Source organism: Nannobrachium achirus (genome assembly GCF_963921795.1).
Source record: "Nannobrachium achirus genome assembly, chromosome: 12".
In the NCBI taxonomy this organism is placed as follows: Eukaryota; Metazoa; Chordata; class Actinopteri; order Myctophiformes; family Myctophidae; genus Nannobrachium; species Nannobrachium achirus.
The window spans coordinates 42688360-42706810 of record NC_137832.1 but is presented as its reverse complement, the minus strand read 5'-3'; the positions used below and the strand labels follow the sequence as shown (position 1 = coordinate 42706810).

Genomic DNA, 18451 nt, shown 5'->3' with positions numbered 1-18451 from the left:
GGGAAGCTTGGCCAATGAGCCAAGTGTGGGACATACATACTACATACATAGCCAACGAGGGAGCAGCGTTCTTGGTGACATCACCAACAACAAGTGCGACCTGATATAAATCACATGAAATCTGTTTGAAATATTTAACTTTAAGCAATGCATTTATTTCCAATGGGAAATTAGTCTGGAGAGAGAAGAAGAGAGACCCAATTCAGGCTTTTGCAAATCCCGCCCCATTCTGCCCTGTTACTACCAGTAAGACTCCCTAATCGGGAGATAAGCGACCGTTGGTCGCTTATCTCCACAAATATCACAACCTCCACCTCTCACGTCATACGGGTAGCCATAGTTAAACCTGGAATGTTGAATCTCCATATATGGAGATAACCTACGCATCACACAAAGTCTGACATCACCAGCCCATACTTGGGCATGGACGACTTATATCTCCATATACGGAGATGGCCATATATGGAGATACGATGACATCACAGAGTCCACAGCTGATGATGTGGCGTGATGTCATACAATACACAAACAAGCCCTATATAAAGGGGCAATTCTCACCAGGGAAGAGAGCATTGCCTGGAATGTTGAATCTCCATATATGGAGATAACCTACGCATCACACAAAGTCTGACCTCACCAGCCCATACTTGGGCATGGACGACTTATATCTCCATATACAGAGATGGCCATATATGGAGATACGATGACATCACAGAGTCCACAGCTGATGATGTGGCGTGATGTCATACAATAAACAAACAAGCCCTATATACTGATGCGATACGATGACATCACAGAGTCCACAGCTGATGATGTGGCGTGATGTCATACAATAAACAAACAAGCCCTATATACTGATGCGGAGATATGAGCAGGGCAAAGGTGTGACGTGGTGACCGACCGACCGACCGACCGACCGACCGACGGACGGACGGCCGGTGGAGGTTTTCATAGTAAACTGCTCCCTGACGGTCGCAATAAGCGACCGTTGGTCGCTTATCTCCACAAATATCACAACCTCCACCTCTCACGTCATACGGGTAGCCATAGTTACACCTGGAATGTTGAATCTCCATATATGGAGATAACCTACGCATCACACAAAGTCTGACCTCACCAGCCCATACTTGGGCATGGACGACTTATATCTCCATATACGGAGATGGCCATATATGGAGATACGATGACATCACAGAGTCCACAGCTGATGATGTGGCGTGATGTCATACAATACACAAACAAGCCCTATATAAAGGGGCAATTCTCACCAGGGAAGAGAGCATGGCCTGGAATGTTGAATCTCCATATATGGAGATAACCTACGCATCACACAAAGTCTGACCTCACCAGCCCATACTTGGGCATGGACGACTTATATCTCCATATACGGAGATGGCCATATATGGAGATACGATGACATCACAGAGTCCACAGCTGATGATGTGGCGTGATGTCATACAATAAACAAACAAGCCCTATATACTGATGCGATACGATGACATCACAGAGTCCACAGCTGATGATGTGGCGTGATGTCATACAATAAACAAACAAGCCCTATATACTGATGCGGAGATATGAGCAGGGCAAAGGTGTGACGTGTGACGTGTGACCGACCGACCGACCGACCGACCGACGGACGGACGGCCGGTGGAGGTTTTCATAGTAAACTGCTCCCTGACGGTCGCAATGATGGGACATTAACCCTGGGCAGATTGTTTTTATAGTGGCAGTGAATGGGATTTTTTTTTCTTTCATAGCCTCATTATTGCAATTTAAAGTACCAAAGGAAAAACATCTAGGTGATATTAATAAAAAGGGAAGACAAAGGTACAGTAGTTACATTGCAAAACAGGGGGTTTCACCGAAAATATATGTTTTAATTTGTTTAATCCCAGTGGGACAGAATCACTATTGCAGATTCTTTTATAGTGGAAGTGGATGGGATTTTTTTTTCCTTCATAGCCTCATTACAGCTATATAAAGTACCAAAAAAAACACATCTACGTGATATTAATAAAAATGGAAGAAAAAGGTACAGTAATTACATAGCAAAACAGTAATTTTCCCCCGAAAATATATGTTTTAATTAGTTTAATCCTCTGGATCAGAGAGAGAATAGAAATCGCGCATTGCATCTTGGGTAGGAAGAGGAGAACTATAATCTGTTCTCCTCCATGTTCTCCTCACATAATAGGCTGGCTTTTCGTAATTCTGCCCATTTAAAATATATGTACCCAAACGTAACAAGTTAGACCATTGATAAGGTCCATGTGAACTAGTCTGTTGAAGCTTATTCATTACAATGATCGCAAACGCTATGGTCGCGAGCGGCCTGGCCGTGCTCCGCAGTGCGGACAGCCGGTGAAAGACGGCTCCCACTTTCTCCGACTGCAGAACTCCACCCCCGCTTGCAAAAAGTGAATTTTTCTGGTTGGCCAGTCAGGGAGTCTCAGGGACCAATCAGAAGGCTGACAAACGGTGAATTGAATGAAGGAGTCATATATGGTGTTCCATGTGAGCCCACACTGTTTCGTAGGAACAGTTCTAGTTATCACTGTCTTTTCTATTCCTGTATGTCCCAGTAAAGAGAGGCCAGCTAAACTACATATACATTGCTAGCAAATTAATTAAATACTCCTTTCTTTCCCCCTCTTTTTTCACCAGACTGAGTTGTGGTTCCCTAGTGAAAGTGTCCAGCCTGTACCTGAAGACCCCTCGGAGCCATTGCCTTATGACCGCCTGGCCAACTTACGCAGGGTATAGTACAGTACAGTGCCTGAAACTTGATTTATACCTTGTTGTGTGCCAGTGTTGCTTGCCAAAAATAGCAGCTCTTTAGCGCTTTTTCCATGCCAAGAAACCCCAAAGAGCCATTAGATTATGGATATGAGCGTGAGACAAGCAATCCATTTAGAGCTTTGCAGACAGCTACTTCAGCATCATGGACATGGTTTTCCAGCTGGAAATCAGTTTTATCCAACGATAGTCGTGGGACAAATGTTGAATTAGCCCTTAGTGTCCATGTGTGCTGCTGCGACAGGCAGTGGTGGCTTTTCATTTGTTTCTATGAAGTAATAGACACCATGTTGTTGGGACTCAGGATCTCGATCCAGTAACCATCAGGGTCCTGAATGAAGGCTAGGCCTTTCATTTTACCGTCATCTGGCTTCTTGACAAACGTGACTCCTTGTTCTTCAAACAATTTGCAAGCGGCGTAAACATCGGGTACGGCGATTCCAATGTGACCAAAGCCACGGGGATCTGAGTTGCCATTGTGATAAGACTGGCTCTCGTCCGTCTCTGTGCCCCAGTTATGGGTGAGTTCGATGGTCGCTCTTCTGGAGAATGTCCAGACGGTCCTCTCCTTCACATCGGTAGGAATCTGCTTCTTGTCCTCATAGCCCAGAAAGAACAGGGAGAAACGCATGGATGGGAAGTCAAACTTCTGCAAGAGCGTCATGCCAAGGATTCGGGTGTAGAAGTCCAGTGATTTGACGGGGTCCTTGACTCTCAGCATAGTCTGCTGCATCATGAAGTCCTTCGTCATGGGGCTGCCGTCTTTGCAGGCTGCGATCGCAGCCTTGTCCGTCAATCCCAGGTCGCTCATTTTCACCAAAAGATCTGTCTGCCGTCTGTACAGTGTCTGTCAAAATAACAACACCAGTGTCTGTCTGACATCAGACATCTATGACATACTTTATGACTCCAAATTTGGGCAAGGTTTCAGCTTGACCAGAGCCCTATTGACTTCCATCATAACATTTTAAAGTATAAAACATTTGTGGAAGAAAATTAGTGGAGGTACTTCTGTAGCCTACTGGTAGTGAGCATTCAAAGTATGACACTTATCGTTCCAGCCGTTAGCGAGATTGTGAACGTACAGACACAAAGATACAAAGGTATGCACCATGTAAAATATTGGCTACGTAAACACGGACGGACAGTCGGACACGGTTTCTGGAATTTATAGATAGATAGAAGATAGATATGTTTTGGGTTTGCTGAACTCTTTAAAGGACAACTTTGTTTTTTTACAACAAGGGTTCATATTTTAGATTGTAATTAGAGAAAAGAAAAAGTGAGTGTTAAAATGTTTTCATTTGCTTCGTTCTATTGTTTTATCGTGTTTACCGTGCAAAAATGTGGGGCATGCGTACGCATGGGGCAATGCGTACAAGTGGCTAAATATGTATTTTTAGACACAATAAGCCAGCAGTTTCTTTATTGCTATTTACAGTAACAGTTCTAGCACCCATAAGTCACATCCAACCATGAAAGGTTGCTTTGTATCTTGGGAATGTGCTTATTCTGTATAAAATGGGGCATGCGTACGCATGGGGGCATGCGTACAAGTGGCTAAATATGTATTTTTAGACACAATAAGCCAGCAGTTTCTTTATTGCTATTTACAGTAACAGTTCTAGCACCCATATGTCACATCCAACCATGAAAGGTTGCTTTGTATCTTGGGAATGTGCTTATTCTGTATAAAATGACATATTTAGCCTCTTGTACGCATGCCCCCACCCACTGAAATCTCTAAAACAATATAAAGAAGTCAATGAAATCAATTTAACACTCATCTTTTATATTCTTTAATAACAATCTAAAATATGAACCCTTGTTGTAAAAAACTAAAGTTGTCCTTTAACATCAATATCCTGGTATCACACTTTATCTGAAATAACCTTGCCACATTAGAATCAATATTCTATATAGCCTACTGGATGTTGTGTGCGTCAATATTCTATATTTTGTGTGTTCCCTCCCCTCAGTTTCTCTTCCAGTTGTTTGCCAACCATTCTATGAGTCCACCTGGTCTGGCCTATGTGTCCATGTTGCAACAACTGGCTGCCCACCCTGACCCTTCCTGTGGCTTCATCAGAGCCCTCAGCGTGGTGCTGGGACAACATCTAAAGCACCCCTCCACCAGCAAACTGGTCAAGGTGCCTCATGGAATTATATGCTATGGAAATACAATTAGGGACTATAAAATATAACTTAATTGGTTAATAAATGTTTTTATATACAAAAAATGTGCTTCTCAATTAAACATTATCGATAATTGTAGTGTGTGTGTGTGTGTGTGTGTGTGTGTGTGTGTGTGTGTGTGTGTGTGTGTGTGTGCGTGTGTGTGTGTGTGTGTGTGTGTGTGTGTGTGCACAAACTGGTATGCATGGGTGTGTTTGCACCTGTACAATTAGTCTATGCCCAATCTAGAGGAGGCGACAGAGTTGGGCTCCCCCGAGCCAGAGGCAGAGGAAGGGGAGGCCCCCTGTGGCGTATCAATCCCTGCCCTCCTCACTGTCTTCTGCCATAATGGACCCAAAGCAGCAGGAGACTCTGGCTTCCACCAGGGATGCAAGAGCCAAGAGGAGCACGCTGAGGTACAATATACAGTATAGCCTGATTTATATTTAGTCCTGCGCCAAAAAATAGACGATCTGCAAGCTGAGTGAGATTGAGGATTTGCTATTTTTCAGGCCAAGGACCCCTTAGTCGAGAGAGAGAGAGAGATGAAGCAGGGACCCCCACAACCCATAGATACCATTTAGTTTAGTTTCAATACTTAAATAAACTTGACCTTTCACTCTGTACTTAGTCTGCTCTTCTTCCCCTCTACACGAAACCTCTTTGCCAAAAATAGACGATCTAAAAGCTATTTTTGGCTAAAGTTCTCCGAATATGGACGCTAGGGTTCATGGTTAATATAGAAAAGGAGAGAAAAAAATTCTACCACCCAAAGATTTGGTGGACCCCCTGTAGTAACTCTGACGACCCCCTAGGGGTCCTGGACCCCCTGTTGAAGACCCCTGTTTTAGATCTGGATTTTAAGTCCACTGCATGGCCGACAAATCTATTTTAACGTGGTCTCCATATATGGGAATGTTATGTTTGTGGGGTCCCCCGTCCACCTTTTTGTAACGCCCTCCACCTACCCTCCACCCATATCGACATGTGACATTTCGCTCTGTGTCTCTGCTTTGTCTCTAGGAGTTGGCGCGCATATTTGGAGAGCTAGATTACAGACCTGAAGACGCTGTTCCCTTCTCGGTCTTCTCCCAGCATCCTTCAGCCAGGAACCTGATAGAGGACTGTCAACGCTACCAGCTCATAGTATGTTTATAGTCTATAGTAGTGGTTTTCAAATTTTTTGTGCCCAGGGCATACAAGTCAAAATGTCAAGGCACAGCAAGATAATACTAGCCACATGACGTGAAGGTGAGTGAGGGTCTTTGTAACAGCCACCCCCAGATTTCCCGTGGAAATCTGTACAATATCGAGAAGGCCCGAACGGAAACTCTTAGTCAACTGGCCACCCCATCAAAGAGTAAAGGGACATCAAGGCCTCTCTCTTGTCAATGGGCTGGTGTCGGCCACCCCGTACGGGTTCTAGTCTGAGGTGATAGCCTGCCACCCCGTTAGTAGGCAGGGGTCCCGACAAGCCAAGGGGTCGATTGCACCAGCTTCCTCCTGCCGCAAAGGGTGCCAGCATGACTCACACTATCCTTCCTAGACGATTTTGACATCTTGTTACTAATCTGTATAATAAATAAATGCATTTACAATTTTCACCAATATTCAAATTAGTTAAAATATATTATTGTAGGGTATTTCATTTGCTTCTACCGTAGGCCTATATTGGGAAATGAGTGCACATAAAGTACTGATATTGTAAATTAAAAACAACAGATAACAAGGCACTCCTGGCTTTGTCTCACGGCACACCATTTGGGAATGGGAACAAATGGTCTATGATAATATCCTGAAATTCAGTTTCTCTGGTCTCTGGTGTGTCGTTGTGACATCTTCAGTAAGCCAGGCTCTAGACAACATTAGACCTCTTCAGTTCACCCTTGGCTGACGCTGAAGATCTATCCTCCCTGATCTGTCTAATTTAGTTATTTTTACCGCTGTGGTTACATGGATTTCATGTTCATGTACAAATGTTTTTCATAATATAGAAGGAAATATTTATTAGTGTGGTTTCCCAACAGGGCAACCACACTGGGCCCTGTTCTATTGTGTTCCTCAAGCTGTATAGAAATGTAGACCGGATGTACCGTACAAGCGTACCGTATGTACGTCCCCAAGCCCCCCATCCGTATGTCCCTTTTCTGATTGGACAATATAATGGATTTGAGGATTGGTCAAGCTTCACGTGACATCATAATAATATGTTATATAAATGTGTGTGCTTATATAAATAAGCACATAAAAAAAAGACGATGAATTGCTGGGGGGGCGGGGAATCTGTGAGCTGGACCACAGGCTGTTGATATATCGCACACTGGGGTGTTATGTTGGGTGCGGGATGAATTTTAGGTGTATGTATATATGTATGTACCGGTATGTATGTATAGGTCTGTGGTTTGTTTTTTGTACCTTTTGTAACTTTTGTACCCTGTACCTCCACTGCCCAAGACAAATTTCTCCTTGGAGACAATAAAGGCTAATTCAATTCAATTCAATTCAATATATAATATAAATAGCCACACTTGCAATTTCTCAGAATAGTCATTCTAGTTACTATTTAAAAAATTGAAATTGCATTCTAAAGTATTTCTCCTCCTCTCTTCTGTTCCCCCTTCCTCTTTCTCTCTCTCCCTCCCTCTCACCCCTCTCTCTCTCTCTCCATCTCCCTCACAGGACATACACAGGGTATTTCGAGCTACTAGTGATGAAGAAACTCAGAGCTCCACAGCTTCATGAATAGTAACTGACCCTCCTCTCTTTCCCTCAACATTGTTAATATGCACAACAATGCATGAATTAAAAATGCATTCGTAGAGCATATTACAGCGTCAGTCTGCTCTGGAAAGCAAAGGTCATTATAAGCTTATACGTACATTACATGATATGAAATCATCTGGAAATCAGTTGATATATTTCTCTATCAACAGCAAACAAATGCATTTTTACAAAGTTGGTAGCTGATAATTAAAGCCATTTAATTGACTCACCCTCGATCGTATTCTGTCTGATTGATGTGGACTGAACTGGCAACTTGATTACTGAAGTGCCAACAATGCCAGAGATGACAGCACTGACCCCATCTGCTCCGTCTTTCTCTCTGATACACTCGAGCAGTCTTTCTCTCTGACTTGTTTTTTCGAATGACCCCTCTGACTCAACCAAACGTTGGTTCGGCTACAATGAGCTCTTTGTCCAGCCTAACCTACATGTCAAGCCTGACTTGCCAGCAACAGCCCACCAGCCCACCCAAAACCCCTATTGCGCTCCATTCATCCAACATGTGTTATGCCAACTAGTCTGTTCAGCTGTGACTTGCTGCCTGTCCACCCAATTAACTTGAAATGGGCACTGACTGGAAGAAGATAAAAGTGGAATTATAAGCTTTCAGCTTTGCCGCTTCCCAAATGTAGTTCAGTGTTGTGATCTCCTATATTAAGAATGGATGGGTGGATGTAATAACAAATTGCAAGCAATGTGAAAATGGTGCATTCTCCAAGTATACCACTAGTTGCCGTATACCAGGGGTGTCCAAACCTTTTTCAAAGTGGGCCACATTAGAAACTAGAAGCAGTGCTCTTCCGAGCATAGGTCTCCACCAGGCCACACAAATCGGCCTGTTATAGCGCCACCATGAGGCTGATTTGAAAAATGTGGGGCAGAGGTTCTGATTTGGCATCCAGGGAGTGTGTGTGCTCAGTTTGGCAGCGATCGGGCCAACGGCGCCGGAGATTAGCTGGTAACAACCAGGCCACACAAATCGGCCTGTTATAGCGCCACCATGAGGCTGATTTGAAAAATGTGGGGCAGAGGTTCTGAATTGGCATCCAGGGAGTGTGTGTGCTAATTTTGGCAGCGACCGGGCCAACGGCGCCGGAGATTAGCTGCTCACAAACTGCGAGGACGCACGGACGGACGCACGCACGGACGGACGGACGGACGGACGGACGGACGGACGGACAGAGGGGAAAACATACTCTCCCTCAGCCTTCGGCTGGTGGAGACAAATATTAAAACAACCCAAAGGCCAACTATATCTCCTGACATAATGTACTTTCGGTTGGAAGTCACATACATATGCATTGCAATTACGATATTTCCTTTAACTATTATCATTCAATATTTAATATCAATGGTCTTTTGTCTGGTGTGTGCTCTGAACAAAACACAAATAACTTACTTTACCAAAATTAATGTAACCAGGCATGCAAGCTAAAAAATACAACAAAATAGCCTTTCTTTGACCCCTTCAGAATGAGACAACAGGGAACAACAACAATCCTGACAAATGATACTCTGGGAAAATATTCTTGTTTGACGGTGCTGGTGGGCCGTTTATATCACAATTAAGGAATGATGCCGCGGGCTGCATAAAATGTGTCATTGGGCCACACTTTGGACATCCCTACCGTATACTATCATTTGACATTGGACATCTATTACAGTCATGAACTGTTGTGGTGCTGGTTGCAACACTGTGAACACAAAATCATTCACACCTTCAAGAGCATGCAGCATTCCTATCAGGCATTATTTTAACTGCAAAACCACCCACATTGTCTATATTCTAACTTGCTTGAATGGGATCTCTTAAAGTATGTGTACCAGACCATAGGTTTTCAAACATTTTCATGACACTTACCCCCCAAAGACTTTCTTTTTCCGGATCTGATCATTGATAAACCTGATTGTCTGGGCTAGGGACCCTGATATATAATGTTATGTGATGATATGCTTGATACGTTTTGATTTAAATGAAATTGTCTAGAGATTGTCCATTAGAAATACATTCATGTTGATGATACTGAAACATATTAGAATATTCACTTGTAAGAAAAGAAAAATAAATCAAGTGAATTGCATTATAGTTAATCTAAATTACTCATTTGGGTGTGGACCCCCTGGAACCTCATCTCGGACGCCCGGTGTCCCTGGAATCCATTTTGAAAATTAACAGCCTGAAAATATGATTAGCGGAACACAGCTATTAGAACAGGCAATAGTACCCCCTCCAACACATTCTTCTCACTCCCAACTCGTAACATACTGATGATTGGTCAGAAGAACCCCGTTGGTGTCACTGGGACAACACACTGTAGTCTTTTTGGGAATAGAGCATGTTACCTCATTACACAAAATGTACTGGATTCAGCATTATATGCAATATCAAACGGTCTGAATGATGGCTTCAGTTGAAATAGCTTTTTCTAAATGCATATGTAATTTCTGCTATGTGCAAACTGATTTTGGTGTTAACTCAAAGCATTTCGTAAACAATATTCATGTCAAATATTAAATGTGTAATCAGATTCTCTGCACTTATTTGTGGTATGTGTTACTCTTGTTAATTTGAGATCCAATAAAATAATTGACTTAGCCTAAGCCTCTATAAGAAACATGACTTTAGTTATTCCCTATTTAAGTACTACTGTATATGCTGGATAGGTCACTGTGGCTCAGAAAACAAATGGCCTTTTAAGAAGAATTATTTCTTCCATTATTTCTGCTCAGACTTTGGAATGTGACTCTGAAACACTATAATGGACGTCACGCTGTTGAATGTCAATACATTTAAAATGCTGTTCAATTCAATTTAAAAGACTGTTTAGGTCTTATTGTTTGTGAATCTGTGTACAGATTCTGACATAATTGAAAACTGTCTGTCAAAATCAGCATCTCAACCAGCTCAGTTGCTGCAAAAGTAAGGAGGCTTTTGATTGGTGTGATTATTTTCATATAATATACAGTTTTGAATTAGGTGAAAGTAACATAAGTGACTGTTATTAGGTATTAATTATATTCTACAAGTGTCAATATAACTCTAGAAAGCTCAGAGTACTGTATACTCTAACTTAGAATTATATTAAGATTCAGGAGTTTACAGTTTATTTATTCTATTACATTAAATTGAATTACATTTACACTGTATACAGTATGTATATTGTACTATGCATGGCAAAGTTTTGCTGTGACAGGATTAGTATTCTAACTTTTCCTTTGTCTTTCCAGTGTTACAAAGGGGAGGTCCCTACCCTCTCTCTCTCTCTCTCTCTCTCTCTCTCTCTCTCTCTCTCTCTCTCTCTCTCTCTCTCTCTCTCTCTCTCTCTCTCTCTCTCTCTCTCTCTCTCTCTCTCTCTCTCTCTCTCAGTATTTCTGTCTCCCTCCCTTTCATTGCTGCAGGTCCGTTGCTACTAGATATCAGACTGTATGACTTCTAGACCATTCACATCACAACCTCATTCAGACGCACAAAACTCAAACGGAACGTTTTGCTTTCTGCGTTTAAAGACCTGCATCAGAACTGAAGCTTGGACGTTTATGAGTTCCATCAGTAACTGAACTGGATTTATCCTAACAGGTGTATTATTACTATTTTGTTTCTCACACAATAGACTGTGTGGAGTATTATCTGACTAGCCTGCTGTCTTCCATCAGAAAGAACAATATCAGGATTCATCTGCAGCTCACCGAAAGGGATTAGCAGGAGCATAAACCTTTTTTATTTTATATTTTATAATTGTTTTGGAGAAACCCTGTGAATGTTACAGGTACATTCTCATGCGACTTCATTGTGTTGAAGTGTGCTGTCTCCATTTCCAATCCCTTTTTTCCCCTTGTCCAGACCACGTGTCTTAGGATACTACTATCTATCCCATGCACTTAACTGGATTTGACTACTCGCATAGACAACAGAAGACACTGTTGGCCTGTGCTACAATACCTACAGTCAGAGCCAATGGTTCCTGCTCCATATCATGTGACATTTGTATAACAGATTTCATCCATTGGAGGCATTGTATTACTAGAACTGTCTTTTAGAGGAATTACGTTGCCTGCTCAGGGTGTTGAACTATAGTGACATGGCAATCTTGTTTTGGGTAATTTCTTTCCTTTTGACGGTCCCTGGCTTCCTACAGTCTGCCAAGATCTTGACTGTCTGTCTCATTGGTGAGTAGACTACATTACAATGGAGTGGAACTGGTGTGAGAACTGAGAAGTCATCATAGTAAAATCATTAACCACTTAAAAACCTATACTTAATTGTTGACTGTGGACCTGACCCAGGGTCCATACTTGGTCCACTCCTTTTTACAATCTCTTACAATCTACAATCTCACAATATACATAAGCTTGTAGATCTGCTATTGTCTGCCCAGAATAGCGACTCTAGGATTAATGTAGGGTAAAGCAGAATGATGGGAATACAGTAGCATCCTTGCATCATCACCTTCACCTCTCCTCTCCTCTCCTTTCCTCTTTTCTCCTCTCCTACTGTATAGGTGGAAGCCATTACTTATTATTAGATGAGATCTCCCATAACCTCCATCTGCATGGTCATGATGTCCGCATGCTCTTGCAGCTGGGTAACCCTGTTATTACAGGTATGTATTACACACTTATATAACACACACATGTGCGCACAACAGCAAACAAGCATTCAGGCAAACAAACAATCTCAGAAAATCCCATTTTTTTCTCTTTAACTCTCCAGCTACAGTTTGTATCTCTCATATGCACCTGTAGGCACGCATGCGTGCACGCACAAACAAACATACACACGCACGTACGCACGCGCACACACACACACACACACACACACACACACACACACACACACACACACACACACACACACACACACACACACACACACACACACACACACACACACACACACACACTTCATTAGTGATGTCTGTATATACTGTTAAAAATGACATGTACATCATTGCTGTGTTCCTGTCAGGTTTGACCTATGCAGGCCGTGCAGAGAGCTACCAGATGAGCACCTGGTCTTTAGGAGACAGCTACATTAAAGACTACAATGGCTGGTTTCTGGAGCAGCAGACTCAGTTCTTACTGGGAAGGTACTGTGCATCATGATGCTATTGTTTACCATCATTCCTTCACTCCACTCCTTTTGTATTTTGTAAATAAATAAAATGCAAACACACACACACACGCACGCAGGCACGCACACATTTTTATAATTTATTTATGTCCACATAAGAAATATTACAAGGGGCTGTAAATAATGTACAGTCAGCAAATCCTCGACAAATATCCAATACCCACACATCCTTCAAGGGTACAAGTAACAACACCTTCGCCATATTTGGAGACTACCGATAGTAGTCAATGGGCTTTATTGGCATGAGAAAACATACGTTTACATTCTGCCAAAGCAGAAGTGTACACAATACTGTACGATCAATCAATACAATACCATCAAAACAAAATATGTACAATTGAAGGGAAACAGTTTTCATGTATCGAGGTTACTCAATGCAGATGGTGCAGGGATATACACAATCATTAGTAGTCATTTGATATCTTCTATCACAGCAGCTCCTGAATCTTGCTGCTGTGTTTGCTCTCTCTCTCTCTCTCTCTCTCTCTCTCTCTCTCTCTCTCTCTCTCTCTCTCTCTCTCTCTCTCTCTCTCTCTCTCTGTCACTCTGGCAGGGATAACTTCAATAACTTCTTGACCTTCATGGGGCACCTAGCGTACCAGTGTGACAAGTTGTTGGGGGACGGTGAGATGATGGCCTTCCTCCATGCTCAGCAATACGACGTGGCCATCCTCGATGCTTTCAACCCCTGCTCCTTCATCCTGGCACGCAAGCTTGGTATATCTCCTACTTGTGCACAGTGTTCGGTTTATATCAAGTTATCACTGTAATCCTATTATTTAGGTTGTTAAGTATTCAAACAAATGTATTACAAGGTAACAAGATAGTAACACCAACTATATTATACAATGTTCATTTACACTTGGATATAGATACAATTCAATGACATTCCTGGTCACTTCAACATGTTGTTTAACTGTCTTGACTTTGGCCACAGTGACTAACCAGCGCTAATTGAACAATGAGATAAATACAATACACCAGAATTAGATTTCTTTTTGTATTTCAGTGGTCATAGATATGGTAGCCTATATGGTACTGTAAGCAGTTATAAGTTAAACAGTATAAACCAAAATGTATTTTATGCTTTCTTGTTTTTGTTGTTTCGTGTAGGTATTCAATATATTGCCTTCTATCCCAGCACTCTGAATGGCCCTCTGTCCATCGCTCTGCCCAGCCCTCTTTCCTATGTCCCTGTCTTCAGCTCGGATCTGCCTGACAGTATGGACATCTGGGGGCGTGCAAAGAACCTGCTCTATGCCCTCCTGGCTCCAATAGGTCAGAATGGAGTAATTGTGATAGATTGAATAGAATAGAAATATCGCTAAAATATGTGACCAAGCTGGCATTGACTTTGAGGGGTAACTGACCAGTCAGTTATTATATGGATGTCCTATCTCACCAGCTATTTTATATCACTGAGATGGGGATTAGTCCTATGTTCATGGGGGGTTTTCTTGAGAGATGTCTGTGAGATTGAGAGCCCCACACAGTTTCATATAAAAGATAACCATTTAATGGTTAAACTTTCCTGGTTCCAGTAGTTAGGAGAGTTTTCTGATAGAATGTCCAATGATGAAGTATATGTTTCTCAAAGGTCCCATAAAGTAAATATTTCATGTCTTTTCCCCCAGGCCAGAATCTAATATGGTCAAAGTTCAGGGGCGTAGCTGAAAACCACTTGGGCTCAGGCTTGCCCCCTGGTGGTCTTGAGGAATTATACTTGGGAGCAGAGCTGTGGGCCTTTAACACAGACTTCTCCCTGGAATTCCCCCAGCCTCTTATGCCCTACACTGTGTTAGTGGGAGGCATTCTGAATGCACCTGCTACGCCTCTGGATCAGGTTTGTTCTGTTCTGTTCTGTTCTATTCTATTCTATTCTATTCTATTCTATTCTATTCTAGTTTAGTGATTGCTAACCCATACAGATCAGATAAATAATCTTCATGATTGGGCTTAAACATAATAGCTATATAGATCGCTTACAGGAAGAAGGTAACGCACAATACATTCGACATCCATTGCTTGATCAGCTTTTGCGTCTGCCCACTCGTGCCCTTACTTAGATGCTCAACCTGTGCCTTCCTCACATTCTCTTTCTGTTTACCTCTCTCTCCACCTAACCCTTTAGGACTTGGAGTCATGGATCTCAGCTTATGGAGAGGCCGGCTTCATTGTGGTGACCCTAGGGTCCATGGTCTCCTCTGTCTCTGTGGACCGTCTGCTGGTGGAGTTCACTGACGGCTTCTCCAGGGTTCCTCAGGGGGTCCTCTGGAGGTAGATTCATGAGTCATGGATCCACATGGGCACAAAGGCAACGGATCTTGGGTGCACATCTAGCTAGCATATTATGTACAATGTGTCCTATTTATGTCATTTTGACTTGACTTTAACCTTGGACTTTGGTTATTTCAACCCCAAAGTTAACTGTGGTAGCCTACTGATCATACCCAACAAGTTTTACGAAATGGTAAAAAACATAATTTCTGAAGTTATTTTCTTCAATGACTCACAGACAGAAGGATAGGGGCAATTACATTGCATTACTGTGGACAGTATAAATTAGAGCACTAAGGACCTACAGTACAATATGCTGCTGTCAATTAATTATTTAATTCTACCAGCACATAGTGGTACACTGCATATTATAACATTCAAAAAAGACTTTTTTATTCCAGTATACCTGTTGGTGTTTCTACAGGTATGACCCCCAACGATGGCCCTCTCATGTGGACACACCTCCCAACCTCAGGCTGGTGCCCTGGCTCCCTCAGAACGACCTGCTGGGTATGGCAAAGTGACTCTCAATTGACAAAACCATGGAGATGGTGAACAAAATGTTCCTTCAGGGAACACTCAAGTATGGAGCAGTATTCAGCAGCTGTCTATTGTAGAACACATGCATGAATATAAACACGGGGTGTGTCTATGATGGATCTGGCTTTAATATTGAGTTTCTCTTGGTCATGCTAACAACTTTTTAAGAGCTCATGTCAGTGGATCTTCTGCACTTGTCTCTTAGGTCACCCTAAAGCCTCTCTCTTGATAACCCATGGTGGTCAAAACAGCCTGCTCCAAGCAGTGTATCATGCTGTTCCTGTGCTGGGTCTCCCTCTGTTTGGAGATCAGTATGACAATATGGTGAGGGCTCAAGCCAAGGGCCTGGGCTTGACCATCAAACCTGCACACATCACTGGGGAACTGCTGAGCTCCACAATTGACTCGATCATACGTGACAACAGGTAGGGGTTATGGTCTGGGATGGATGGATGGATGGATGGACAGATGAGTGGATGGATGCACGGATGAATGGATGGATCGTGGGGTGGATGCATATATGGACAGATGGATGATAAATGGATGGACGGATACAATAGATACTGTAGATGGATGGATGGAGGAGGTACAATATTCACCTGGAGACCAAAAGGTTGGCGATTCAATCTCCGGCTCCACCTGCCTTTGTGTCAAAGAGACCTTGAGCCAAGACACGGAAAGCTTAACTTCTTCTGATGAGCATGTGTGTCAGTGGATGGGTCAATCTAACGCACTTTGTAAAGAACTTTTGATAAAAGGCACTATATAGAAATGTTGACCGTTTACCATTTTGGACGGATGGTGAGATCGACATATGGATGGGCAGACAGGTGGACGGGCAGCTTTTCATGTTTTATTTTGAGTTGAAAATGCCACATTATCTCGTCTAGGGATGGGACGATAGGCGATATTATCGTTTACCATGATAAAAAAACGATAATCGTACCGTGGAGATTTAATTCATCGTGATATCGTCCTCTGTCATGCATGGGATCAATTCACCTTTTATTTGCCGAGCTGCATACCACTTAAACCCTCTATAATTGGTAAAAGGTACTTAATATATGTACTCAATACAGTCTTTTTTTTCACTCTCTATCAAATGTCTTTGCCAAAAAATAGCCGATCTACAAGCACAAGAAATCGCAATTTCTTTTGTACCAATCATCGTTATATGACATTTTCATATCGGCCCATCCCTAATCTCGTCTTCCCTTCTCCCTCATTCCTCGATCCCTTTTCCTCTGTGCAGGTTCAAGTCCTCGGCTGTGTCACTCAGCAGGATTCACCGGTCACATCCTGCCCCGCCAGGCCTCAGACTGGTCCAGTGGGTGGAGCACATCCTACGCAGCGGTGGTGGAGCTCACCTACGTCCAGCCTCTTTGACCCAGCCTTGGTACCAGAGATGCCTATTAGACATTGCGTCGATACTCTTCCTCATACTGTTGGGAATTGTAGTTCTCTGCTGGTCCTACTGTAGGAGCAGGAACAGCAGCGGCAAACACAAGAAAGTACAATGAATGAATGAATGTACAGTATGTTTGAAAGAAAAAATAATAAATGGGGTTATTCTTAACATAAAAATAAAAACAAGTAAAAACAACAGCAACAACCAACAAAAACAATGTAATAACAATTTCCGATTAACTGTGTACAATAATTTCATACTTTTATCAGTCAGGGACACTACTAAGATTTATACCTCACTTGTGACAGTACTGTTTTTCTGGGAGTGTTATGGGATATTTTATTACTATTTATCATCTCTACTTTGAAAACAACTTGTTACTGCTGTAATATGTGTGCTGCTGCTCAGTCAATAAACTGATACTTGACAAATGCAAAATGCAAAGTGATCTATGCGATTCACTCATTAGGCTACTATGCGTAATATTCCTTCAGAGATGTAAAGAATGTGCCTAAAGGCCTAGTATCTCACAACTCTCTGATCATTTCGGAGGTTTCGGAGATACTATGGACAGGCCTCAAGTCTTTACTCTCGACTTTTTTTTGGGTGCAGAGGATGAAAGGAACACATGCATAGAATTACTTTTAAATAGACAGTGGAATCCAGTTCACATTTCTGTAAAACACAGGAACTATTCCTGTTCAAACCATAACACTTCATAATGACTGGGTTTTGTAAGGAGAGACGTTTTCCCTACCCAGCAGAAAGGACCACCCACTGCTTCCACACAAGCGCTTTACACCAGTGGTTCTCAAAGCAGGGTCTGGGGACCCCCAGGGATTCTTGAGGGAGTTCCAGGGGGTCCCCACTCCCCAGCTAAATTATAGGACCCAAATGGACCCTTTAACTCAGAAATTTTACAAATGGAACCAAATGGTCCATTTGTACACACTCTGAGTTAAATTAGCATTGATTTTACAATATAAATTGGGGTCCCAGAAATAGAAATGCCTTTAAATGGGGTCTGTAGCCTAATACATGTCAAACTGGGGGTCCTTGAATTTAAAATGGTTGAGAATCACTGCTAGAGCCGTAAAAATCTTCATGATGTTTTTTTGTGATAATGGGGATCTATGAAGCATTGTTAAAATACTTTGTTGACTCATACAATGAATAAAAAACCCAATAAACAAATGTTTTAAAAAAAATCTTCTCTATGGGGGTCTGCCGTCTGCGGGCTAATACGTGTCAATTGGGCCAATTGGGGGTCCTTGATATGATAAAGTTTGAGAACCACGTAGACCTCCACAGCACGAGGGGGAGCCAGTCGCTCCTCT

At 42.4% G+C, this 18451-nt stretch overlaps 2 protein-coding genes across 2 annotated transcripts in view; one reads left to right on the top strand and one right to left on the bottom strand.

The window, feature by feature from the left end:
- Positions 1-17226, top strand: part of LOC308295596 (uncharacterized protein) — a gene marked incomplete at both ends in the record, with an annotated part of 88175 nt that extends 70949 nt beyond the window's left edge. Inside the window, 15 exons of the mRNA XM_080738647.1 lie at positions 2540-2574; positions 2668-2760; positions 4779-4949; positions 5208-5390; positions 5998-6120; positions 11895-11925; positions 12258-12359; positions 12725-12845; positions 13443-13606; positions 14003-14172; positions 14529-14732; positions 15021-15166; positions 15591-15676; positions 15912-16131; positions 16959-17226. Of these exons, the coding sequence (XP_080594773.1) occupies positions 2540-2574; positions 2668-2760; positions 4779-4949; positions 5208-5390; positions 5998-6120; positions 11895-11925; positions 12258-12359; positions 12725-12845; positions 13443-13606; positions 14003-14172; positions 14529-14732; positions 15021-15166; positions 15591-15676; positions 15912-16131; positions 16959-17226 (2117 nt within the window). The remainder of the gene's footprint in view (positions 1-2539; positions 2575-2667; positions 2761-4778; positions 4950-5207; positions 5391-5997; positions 6121-11894; positions 11926-12257; positions 12360-12724; positions 12846-13442; positions 13607-14002; positions 14173-14528; positions 14733-15020; positions 15167-15590; positions 15677-15911; positions 16132-16958) is intronic.
- LOC308296281 (lactoylglutathione lyase-like) lies at positions 3068-3625 on the bottom strand (the record flags this gene model as incomplete). The annotated part of the gene is made up of 1 exon (XM_080739501.1): positions 3068-3625. The coding sequence occupies exon 1, from the start codon at positions 3608-3610 to the stop codon at positions 3068-3070; it is 543 nt and encodes a 180-aa protein (XP_080595627.1). The 5' UTR covers positions 3611-3625.
- Positions 17227-18451: the final 1225 nt, after the last annotated feature.